We start from the raw sequence: 11,851 nt of genomic DNA, 5'->3' as shown, positions 1-11,851 counted from the left end.
ACACATCTTTATTAATGTGAGAATAATTTTAGTTTGAGAATGATGAAAAGTTGAAATATACATGTAATGCTCAAACTGAGTGTCTAAATCGAAGTGTAATGTAAACATATTATGCTATAAATGTAGAATATATTGCAATATAGAAACTATATTGCAAAAATTACCTTCTGATTCGAAATGCTATTTCTGAGTGGACTATTTCTTCCATAGGGACGTATGATGTCCGTAACAACGACAGTCTGACGTTGCAAAATGGCTAAATATTAACTGTTGCGTAGTAAGCCAGTTGTGGAAACAACTATTGCTGATGCACCCATTCGAAGACTTACTGAAGGTAAGTCAATAATTATCACATTACCACTTTTAGAGATCACCGATATTTGTGGCTTATTGCACATAGCAACAGGATTGCAACTCTATCTCAACATGGATCCACGTTTATTTCTGTTACGGGAAGGATAGTATCAGCCACGACTGTACACAGATGGCTGAACGAAAGCAGTCTATATACTACTCGACTACACTGCGCGTCGTGCTTACCTTCCGTCACTGAAAGGAACGTTGGGAACAGTCATGTAAACTGGATTGAAAATCAATATCTGTTCTGTTCACTGGTGAGGCCTGGGCCCCTGTAAAGCAAAGCGGCCGCTTTGCTTTACAGAGGCTTTGCTTTACAGAGTGACTTTCGACGCGTTTCCACGAGCAGAGAAACAAATATTCGATATCTTCCTTCTAACATATGTGAAAGAGACATTTATGCAGGAGCTAAAATTTTGTATGGTAAGGAATACTTTTACGGGCGAGTACAGACCTGTAAGTATTGTCACATGGAAGTCCCAATGCTCAGACGAACAGAGACGACATATCAAAGGCCTTCTTCTCCTAGAGTGCGAAGTGATCTCGATACCAGAATGACGTCCCATATGACGCGTGTTTCGCGCGGAGCGACAATTTACAATTTTGAAACACAGATCGAAATCATTTCGTGCAATGTAGCTATCGGTTCGTTTTCGGCTCTTGAAGTAAAGCCGTTTAAAATTCTTGAATCGAAAAACAAGGGTATCAGACGAATGTTTAGCGCTGTATCTTTTAAATCAAATAGATCATGGAAATTCTATTCACAGAAGGGTGTTTCGGAGTAAATTGAATGAGTTTCCGTTATCAGACAAACATTTCATTCAGTTATTTAGGTTAGATACGCATCTATTTTTCTTACCTTAAAGATAATGTTTGAAGCCTGCGACACCTTTTACTGGTTTGCCGCCTGTGCTAAGAATAAGTTATTCATTGAATTATTGAAGTTTACGACTAAAATTGTAAATAACTTAAAAAAAGTTATTAGTGATCATGTGCCATAATTTCTGTTTTCTGATCAATTTCATTTGTAGAATATTATGAGTTTGTCTATGCCCTTTGAATTAATTTTCTTGTTAATACTTTTTATGTGTCAACTGCTAACAATTTAATTTGAATTGAGTTCTGTATTGTATAACAATAAACAGAGAAGAATATGTTAGTTAAATTTCTCTCTGGTATTAACAATAAATGACATCTTTTGTGGATGAATTTCTTATTTTTTCGTTTTGGTCTCAAAAGTCAGGATCCTGAAAGAGAAACTAGTTAAGCTCTTTTGAAGTATTATTTAGAAATGAACTACAATGATTACTGGAATTTTAGATTTTGATGATATTCGTTTAGTCATCTTTTAATCGTTTTTCTAATTATGTTATCTAAAAATTTAAATGAGAAGAGATTGTAATTTTTTACTTATTGATATAAAATATCCTGTTTCTTCTTAAAAAGGATACGTTATTATGAAATTGCTTGAAAACAGAGCATTCTTTCCTCTTCTTATTTTACCAGTACATTGTTGTGCTATTTTAAAACATCTTATAAAAATATTTCAAGTTTCTCATGTGATATATTTGTCTTATTATTAATGTTTATAAAAACGTAATATGCTTTTATAAGAATGTAGTAATAATTGTTACACACATGTAAAACTATAAACTCGTATATTGAGAATTTTGTGAACTAGGATTGGTTTTGAATAACTCAGCTTTCATAAAATTATAAAAAGTTTTCTTTCCATAGCATGCGTATTTGAAATGAGATTTATATTATGCAAATGAAATACAATTTGCAAGTATGTACATTAATGTTTGTGAAAAATGCAACATCATGAAGGAATGGTCAGAAATGAATGAAATTTATTCCTCATATTACTGATAGTGGTACAAATAAAAGATCAGATTTACAAGACAAAAAGGCAAAACGAATCAGTGAACTGGTTTTCGGGTGAATAAACCAATCAGAAATCTCGAAAATGAAGGTTCCCGGAATCGAGTTTTTTAAGGCGCAGACACAGGTAGCATACAAGTGTGACAATTGTTTTGGGCCGCTTGAACATGTTTTTGTTTTTGCATGAAATTCATGGTTTTGGAATAACTCGGTAAGAGACGCATGTAAAAAATGATATTTCAAAATTGATCGACAGAATCCAAATAATACAAGAATCTATTCAACAATATCCTTACTGTTAAGCGATGACTGCAAAGCACCAGATCTCTGACTTGATCGATGTCTTGTTCACTAGTTGAAGTGCACGATGTAGTACCAGAGGGTGGTTCAGTTTCATCGCACCCTTCCTTATAAACCACTCAAAAATATTTTTGTAGCATTCATTACGAAGACTAAATTTCATGCATTTCTTTACGGAATTAAATTTATCGTTTTGGAAAATTGCCAAATAATTATTCTTTATTTATTTAAAAGAAAGAGAAAAGAACAGAAAATATTTAAAGGAAATAAAAACGGATTGAGATGTTCATGAAAGTACTAATAACTTACAAAAATATTTCCAAACGATTTCTGGTACGTGGATATTTTAAATTTTAATAATTCCTTATCCTTTTTGACCACAGTAGCAAAGTATATATGGTTCCAAGCAGTTACCGTAAAAGCATGTTTTGAAGCAAACGCATTAATAAAAAACAAAAGGCATTCATAAATATGTGATATAAGAAAATTTATTTCAGACTAGCTGCTTTAATACAAATGGACATATGAATACTCCATGTGTCTCAAATAATTGCTTAATAAAGAATTTAAGAGGAAAGTATGATGACTAATATACTAAAATGTTTAACAATGCACTTTAATGAGTATTAAAACTTCTCTCAATCGGACTATTATAAAAGATGGAGCGAAGATCATAGTTATACTACAACCTTATTGTACATACTTTAACAATACTCTAAAAGTAACACGCTTTTAAGCTTCTTTGGGAAAAAAATCGCTTTTGTAGTAAGTGAAGAAGTAACTTTCAACAAACTTAAATAACAGTAAACATAGCTTATATTTTTCAGCAATGCATATTTACATATTCAAATACTTAATTATTAAAATTAAAACACATTAACTGAAAATGAGTCTGTGCATTTATACTCCTTGGAATAAAAAAGAACTATTTTGATATTTGTATTGTATTTGGTATTTTGTGTATATGTATTAGAAGAAGAAACAATGGCTGACTTCTTTACTGCCTGGTATAAAAAAAGTATTTATTTCCTCCATCGCTATTAATATGGGGTGCTGGATATGTTGAAAATGATCCGGATCTAAACAGTTTAAGACATGGACAAATACTGATCATTTATTGCTCAGGAAAGCTTTCTTTAAGACTACATTGTAACGCTTACTCATTTAGCTGCAGAGCAAAACATCTTTTTCATTGGGCGATGAATGGTAATTAAATTAACTTATTAAGACGTAAGTGTAACCTACGAAAGTTATTTACCTGAAGGAAGGAATGCCTTCTTAAACGACACTTTTGAATAATAACTGATTCATATTCACTTTACACATGGAAAAAAATCACGAAAACCTTCATGCAGCCAGACAGACAGACTTGTTTTGCCAGGTCTAGACATATGTAGCAGTAGTAGATAGATGACAGTAGTAGTAGTAGTAGTAGTAGTAGTAGTAGTAGTAGTTACATCTGTCTACTTTGGTGTAGTATACACCAAAGTAGACAGATGGTCTTGTTTTGCACCCGCCTTTCTGCACCGAAGGGCGAAAAATCAAGCTGAGATGCGAAGGAAAGGTACATAGAAGGCAATTTTGTATTTCAGAGGAGAGTAAAAAGGAACTTCGTACATTTTTATACGAGTTCGAAAGGCCAGGAAGAAAAGATGGGACAAAATAAAATTTAAAATAAATGACCCAAAAGTAATAAAGAGGGAAAAAATGACCTATAGAAAGAAAAGGGAAAGAAGTAGGAAACTTCCTAATACGATTGTGTCCAGGAGTGTAGTCAAAAGGGCATTGTGTCCAGAGTGTAGTCAAAAGCTGTGTCCATTTACAATAAATAGTGTCTGCCAGGTGCGTAGTCGCCATTGATGTAGCTGCTACCTATTACGCCATGATATGATTTGATATGCTATTTAATAACAAAAATTTATTCACTGAGTTTACTCATGATATTGATCTCGCCTTCGGGCGCGGTGTATTTAAACACATACACCTTTATTTTTAAAATCCTTATTGGCCTCTGGTATAATGTTAATTTACTGGTTATAGCTCTTAGTAGCTGATGCCAAAAGGAAAGATATGATCCAAGATCGAAGTGTAGTGAGAGTGTTTGGTAAAGCTGAATAGATAGGACGATAGGGAGAAAAAAGTGCGAAGCGGACAGAATTGAGGCTGGTCGCAGAGATTTGAAGCCAGTTAAAGTTAAGGATTGAAGGAATGCCTCCATTTAGATTTAGGTTTGTTTAGGCCCATTTGAATGCAGTGTTTTCTCGATTGCCCCGATGCAGAATAACCGCTTTTCAGATTACTCGTGCGCTTGGCGGTGCCCAAGTACGCACGCTCAACGTTATGCGCAAGAGTAAGCACAAATAAATAAATAAATAAATAAATAAAATAAAATAAAATAAAATAAAATAAATAAACATGCGCAAGTCCAAGGTTCTAAAGATAGCTGAATGATGTCTTTACGTTTCGTTTCAACAATTACCTGGTGCAGTTTGTGTTGCATGTGTCGAAGCCATCATTTCGGTTGATCAATGGGATTTTTTTTTTATTCCGATCGTATTTTCGTGCATATTTTCTTTTTATTCTTTTACAAATTGATTTAAAGTTTTAGAACTAAAAAATGAATAAAGAACAGGCTACAAATACCAAGTACAAAAATGTTGTTTTAAAATTAAAACTTTATATTAATCGCAAAATTTGAATATGGCGAATCGACGATAAAGCTCGCCGAAGAATACGGAATTGGCACACAAACTGTTTATGTTCGTTCCAGGAAGAACTGACTTCTGTTGAAACTGTTCTTGTTTTGTTGAAACTTCTGCTGGACTTTGTCACGAAAGGGCATTCGAATGCAATGATAAAATAGCATTTTGAAAAATGCGCAGTGAAATTCAACAAATATTTAAGCATTCTTAAAAACAAAATAAAATTATCAATTTTTTTCCGGAAATAAACGCATACAATATGTATGAAAACTGATAATTTGGATTATTCGTGTTTTTCAATTATCAGTAACCTGCTTCCCCGACATTAGCCTGGATAATCAAGCGTACACTGTACCAGATTGGATTATTGAAAGGATACGAAGACTATTTTTCTAGGAAGAAGGATGGCTTCGTGGAAGACTTTTTAAGCAAAACTGGCAAGTATTCAAATTACACATGAAACTTAAGATCTAGCTGGATGCATTTTAAAATTAGTTATAATAATGCATTAGATTAAATGCAAGGTATCCAAGTAAAAAAACGGAGACAGAACCACACAGCGTTAGTGAAGCTATAAAATATTATCTACACCTGACTATCAATAAACAGCGAGTTCTTTTATTACTTCTATCAGAAGATTGTTCTGCATCCCATATTGCTAAATTTAAATTGGGAAGAAAGGGACGATGGGATAAAATTTAAGGGGGGACTAATAAGGCCTAAACTTCTCTGTTTCCCAACGCCTATTAACGCAACTAAAAGCATAAATTAAATTTGAACTGGCAGCAGCAATTTCTTTGTAAGCTGGATAATTTAAATTTGTATGATAATAAATTTTAAAAGGATAACAGCAAAATGAAAATTGCATAGTGAATCTACAGTGCTTACAGAATTCCATTATGGGGTGGACTGCAGAAGAATAACAGTGTAATATTCCACAGTTGCAACTACTTTGCCATTTCCAAAAACGGACAGACATCCAAACTCAGGGAGTCATTAATTCATTACGTCATCTACGCTAACACCTCCTGGAGTTTAGTCTCCAGGATATTTATTTAAAGGCTACCAGCTTTCCTTTCTTAAGGAAGAAGGATGAAAGTTTTGGTAATGGCTTTAAAGGGTTTAAATTTTAGGAACTGGATTTTTTTTCTGCAGCAGTTCTCTTCCTGGGTTTAGACAGTTAAGTTAAAATTTATGCAAATAAATCAAAAGTTCCGAAACTGTATTTTAAATTTGGTAGAGATGAACTAAAAGAGGGGGTACACAAGAGTAAATATGGTATATTCCATCGATTTAAGAAAAGAGCCCAAAGCAAGGCTATGTAAAGAAGCATACACCTGATGGTCTAGATGTCCTTACTGTCATAAATTTGGCAGAGATGAACTACACGAGGGGGAGGGGGACACAAGAGTAAATATGGTATATTCCATCGACTTAAGAAAAGAGCCCAAAGCAAGGCTTTGTAAAGAAGCATACACCTTATGGTCTAGATGTCATAGTTCTAAAGCGTAAAAGGCATTAACTTCTTTCCCGTCTGAGGAACATGGCTTAAACCATAGCCATTCAGGGAAGCCAGATTTGCGCATGCATAAATGTACAGGTGACTCAGCGCAATTGTCGATCTTACGTCAAATCATGTTCCCTTTGCTACGATTATACCAGGTTGGGATAAAGGTGAACAAGTAAAACATGAAGACAAAATCTTATACCAGTTTCAGTCATGTAGAAAGGTCTGGTTGCTCAGTAACCGAATTCGGCTTATATCACTTGTGCCTCGGAAAGCGTTCGTGTGAGCGCTCCATAAAACTTCGCTCACGCGGTGAAGTCATAACAAGTTAAAGCCGAGCTTCGTTGCTAAGCAACCAGACCTTGCTACGTCACAAGAACTTGGTTAAGGATTTTGTCTAAAAATTCTAACTTTTCAACTTTAAGCCAAGTTGCTAAAAGAACCACTGATTACAGCGAGGCATACATCGGTCCACGGTTTCGCCGAGTCACCTACACATTTACGCATGCGCGACTTTCCTTCCCTGATTGGCTATGGTTTAAACTCTGCTAAACAAGAGTGAATGGTTGTAATGACTTTTTGGTTTGAACCACAAAGCTTTATGACGACAAAACCGCCGTCTACACGAAGCCTAAACCGTTTCTTCGTTTTTGATATCAAATGTAGATAGATGTGTTGTTAATATGCTGGTGGATGAAAGCCCAATTCGGGAATGGCAGTTAAAAAAAATTAGGGAATGTTTTGTTTTATTCTGCTTGGTATGCAGAATATTTCCTTTATATTTTTTTAGCCTATGGGGACATATGAAGCATTATGGTTGGAGTATTATTCCTCTATTAGAGGCTTGAAAAGAAATCGACTGAAACATACAGCATGGCCACTCAGTCAACACATCAAGATTTACAAGTATTTAACAAAAACACGTTTTACTCTGCATCTGGCCGACATTTTTTGAATAGAAACAATACTATAATATACAAGTGCATTTATAAATATCTGAATTACCTCACTATTAGGAGGTAAGTAAACGAACTATGTTATGGAAAGTGAAATTTCAAATTGATGATTTACATTTTTGTTGGTCAAACCGCTCAAAAAAGTCAGATTTTAATTTATTCCAAGGAGACATCATGGGAAATTTAAGTAATTAAATGCTATAGGTTTAAGCTAATGCTAAAGACTCTTTTTTAGTTTCTCATCGACAAATAATTATTATCGTATTGAGGCGAACATAAGACAATTGCACTTTCTTTTAAATGCTCTTGAAACGGTATCTGGATTATTTGCACAATCTATTATTTAAAAATATATGAAGATAGTGATTTACTTTAAATTTTCCACATAAATTAAACATGTTTTTAAATTTAAAGGTACGGTATTTGTGGAATATATGGTCTCGTAGAATATTTTCAATACATCAAGTTTATAAATGTGAGGTTTATGTACAAGCTCTTTTTTTATCTTATGAAATACTTTAAAAAGTGCATTCTCTTCGTCTTATATTCCAGCCAATACGATCTTCCTTTTAGTTTTAAAGAACATAAACATTCAAAACACAAGTAATAAAACTGAAATAGAAAGATGATTTATATATATATATATATATATATTGCCTATTATAGTGACCTTGCTGCATAAGCTATGCAACTTTTTTTTTAGCTTACTATGTACAAGTAACCATCTCGTAAATATATATGAATATTTATACATAAGTAAAAATATAAACATTTCAACAAGGTAATTATAAATTGTTTAAGGTTTGTAACAGCTTCTCTTAAATACAGTGATAGCATTTTTAATTACACAACGCACCCATAAGTCTTCAGATATGTGTATTCACTATACACGAACACTAATGCATTTGTCTAAAATTGCAGTTCCATGACTGAGCTTCCATAAAGCAGTTGTCATCCACATCAACTTCAGTTTCTTTTGTTTGTACACATGTGTTCATAATATTTTATACATGGGAAAGTTATATAAAAATTATTAATTAAGAATTTTAGGAAAAAAAGTTCCCCTTCTCATTTAAATAATAAGTTACGAATGGTTCTAATAACCTCTATTCATTAAGGAATCTATTTGATAAAATTATCTTTTACTCTAATAAGATTTAAAATTAATTTTTAAATGGAACTTTTTTTTTAAATCTATGATTTAGTAAACTGCAGATAGTTAACTTGTTTCACAAAAAATTTTTATGTACTATCATGAAAATTGAAACCTTTCAAATGAGATCTACTATGAAAAATATAAAATGAATTGCCATTTTCGCCATACACTTTTGATTTGGACCCACAATCATATAGAACAGTCTTTCTGCAAATTACATATTAAGCAATGCTTTGGGAATAAACATTTCAAGCACATGTCTCACATGTACTGCTAATGGACTTCGTGGTCACTCGGTACTTAGAAGTATAATATCACAATCTTCCCCAGTGCCATTGTTACACAGATGGCTACAATACATTATACCACACTGGCTGCCTTTACTAAACCCCAGACATTGCCCTCAAAGTACGCATAAGAGATGTGAGAGCTGTGGCCAGCGTCGTTGCACGTTGCATCAGAGTTGCCATTTGTGGATGATCAATTCTAGTTCCGATTGCTTGTTGGGCAGCTTCAACTGTATAAAAATATGCAATAGCCACATCTCTTAGCCTTTCGACAAGATACAGAACAGGTTCACCTGGAGAACTTCTCATGACAACCAACTCGCCAATAGCGGTCATGCGATTTAAAAGAGCCACGCAGATTGCCATGTTTTCAATCATTTTCTCCGACGATTCCATAGCACTTTTCACAAAAAGTTTTGATGATGTTACAAACTGTCGCGATTCATTGACCAAAGCCTCTTTTGCAGCAGTAAACTTATCTCCGTCAGAGCCAACAATGGGGATTTTCGAAGGCAACTGGGATATCCTTTTTAGATGAATTACCATTGCAGAAATATCTTTTTGTGCTTGTTGAAATGGGCCACAAGAATGCCCATCGACAATTAAACCTCTCTCATCTATTCCATTTAAATGTCCATTATTGTGAATGATACCATTTTGAATTTGAGAACTAGGATCTTTAGTACCAGTGCAACTGCTGCAAATGTCACTGTTAAGTGAGTGAATACAGTTACTTCTCAAGCCATTCATATGATTCATCTGAGCTTGAAATCCACTTTTCGCTTCAGTTTCACATTTGCTATCTGTTGCACCAGTGCTTGTAGCAACATTTCCTATACGGGGTTGAGAAAGCTTGGCTATTACTTGTTCCTGAGTTCTTGTCACAACAGGGCCTCTCAGAGGACCACGATTAAAAGATCTCCTAAGGCGATTCTGAAACAAAGATGAAAAATTAATTTACTTAAAATATATACGAATGCACTTTCAATTAAATAGCCTGGTAATATTTATTAACTAGCCATGGCATAAATTTTAAATTCTTAGTTTTCAAAAATAAATGAAGTCTCATAAAATCATAAGCTTGAATTTTGTTAATCTAGTTTTTAGGAAAACAACTTGTGCCGACTCTGTAAACTTGTGTTGTACTCGCCAACCGCGCGCCGTTATGACTAACTGTAACCGAAGGTGATTTCGGTGACACACAACGTCTCGTCGTTGGTGCGGTTGGTCGCTCGCTTTCCTCCAATGTGATTGTCTGTCAACTGTACTAATTAAGTTTTACTATTGTGATGTGATTAAATGTTTTTGTTATCTAAAAATTGGCTCTTATGGCATATTATGAATTCATCCTTAAAAGCACTGGCAAATTCCAATACTCATAGTTTGTTGTGTGCAACAACGTGCCGCAACCACGTGCAACAAATGATGACTTCAGGACGTTGAGGCTTAAGCCAAATGAATCGTCGAAATTTACAGGACAGCAGAAATTTTGTGCTTATACAAGACCTTGTAATAATGTGCGAAATGCAGGTGAACCAATATTTTTTACTTATATGTATTGGATTACTTATCGTGTCTATTGGATCGTGCATCAGTTTCATCATATTACAGCCACGTGGATTACCTTCATGTTTCCATTTGTGATCATCTTTCAGACATGCGGATTACCTTCATTTTCCATTAGTGATAGTGTTCCAACATCATGCGAGTGGATAATTTCTGTACATCAAGGTGATATTTTCTACCTTTTATTCTGCACATGGATTCGTATGTATTCGTCAAGCGGGTGAGTTTTTTCCTATATTTCTCATGTTCTAGATCATTTGAACCCAGGTCCTAACATTAATTATTTTGTGTTTCTTCACGTGTACTGCAACAGTATTCTTAAAATATCGTTTTTTTTCGTTATCTGTATTTATTCATATGGGTACTAGCGATCCTCTAGCCACTGGTGACAAACACATGGCTCGCGTTGCTGTGAAACCTGCCCCATTTTGCCGTAGTAACCCTAACCTTTGTTTTTTTTTTCAATTAGATGCACAATTCAAGCTCGGGTGTATAACACGTGATGACACGAAATTTTATACTGCGATTTCCGCCCTCCACACTGAGAGGGAGGTACAAGGTACTGAGGTTCTTCAGTCAGTACGCGAGATTGTTCTGAAACCTCCCACGGATAATAAATACGAGGAATTGAAAAATAAATTGATTTCAGTTTATGAGGAGTCTGAAAACACCAAACTAAAGCAGTTACTACAAGATTTGCAACTTTGTGATATGCGCCCATCCCAGTTATTGTCAAAAATGCAGGAGCTTTCGGGTGACAATTTTAAGTCCAATGTTTTACAATCATTGTGGCTCAATCGTCTCCCGAACAATATCCAAGCTATTCTTGCCTCCAGTAACGAGAACCTACCCCAACTGGCCCAAATGGCAGACAAAATTCATGATGTTCTCCAACCACAAGCAATCAGTCAAGTTCAGCATCCCAGTGTTGATATTTCATCTCTTCAACAATAAATACAGGAATTATCATTGCAGGTCGCAGCCTTACAGACACGATCTCAGTATCATCCGCGCGGTAGATCAAAGTCCCGGAACCGAAATAATAGGGAATACCAACGCGCTCATTCTGGTACTCAATCAGACATTTGTTTTTATCACAGCCAATTCGGTGATAAAGCGCGCAAGTGTACACCTCC

The 11,851-nt window shown here is 34.6% G+C and overlaps 1 protein-coding gene and 1 long non-coding RNA gene across 3 annotated transcripts in view; one reads left to right on the top strand and one right to left on the bottom strand.

Annotated features, from left to right (window-relative positions):
* The first annotated feature begins 232 nt into the window (after positions 1–232).
* Positions 233–11,851, top strand: part of LOC118197887 (uncharacterized) — a 34,038-nt gene continuing 22,419 nt past the window's right edge. The window contains exon 1 of the long non-coding RNA XR_015043394.1: positions 233–334. This is a non-coding gene — a long non-coding RNA (uncharacterized LOC118197887). The remainder of the gene's footprint in view (positions 335–11,851) is intronic.
* Positions 3,012–11,851, bottom strand: part of LOC118197886 (uncharacterized) — a 265,749-nt gene continuing 256,909 nt past the window's right edge. For both annotated transcript variants that reach the window (XM_085824920.1, XM_085824921.1), the window contains exon 18: positions 3,012–10,082. In XM_085824920.1, coding sequence (XP_085681046.1) covers positions 9,246–10,082 — 837 coding nt within the window. In that variant the 3' untranslated portion in view covers positions 3,012–9,245. The remainder of the gene's footprint in view (positions 10,083–11,851) is intronic.

The sequence above is a fragment of the Stegodyphus dumicola genome, chromosome 10 (genome assembly GCF_044657685.1).
Source record: "Stegodyphus dumicola isolate Sdum_Otavi_A_Nest chromosome 10, ASM4465768v1".
NCBI classification, from domain to species: Eukaryota; Metazoa; Arthropoda; class Arachnida; order Araneae; family Eresidae; genus Stegodyphus; species Stegodyphus dumicola.
Note: the sequence above shows the minus strand (reverse complement) of the source record. Positions and strands in the feature narration are given on the sequence as shown.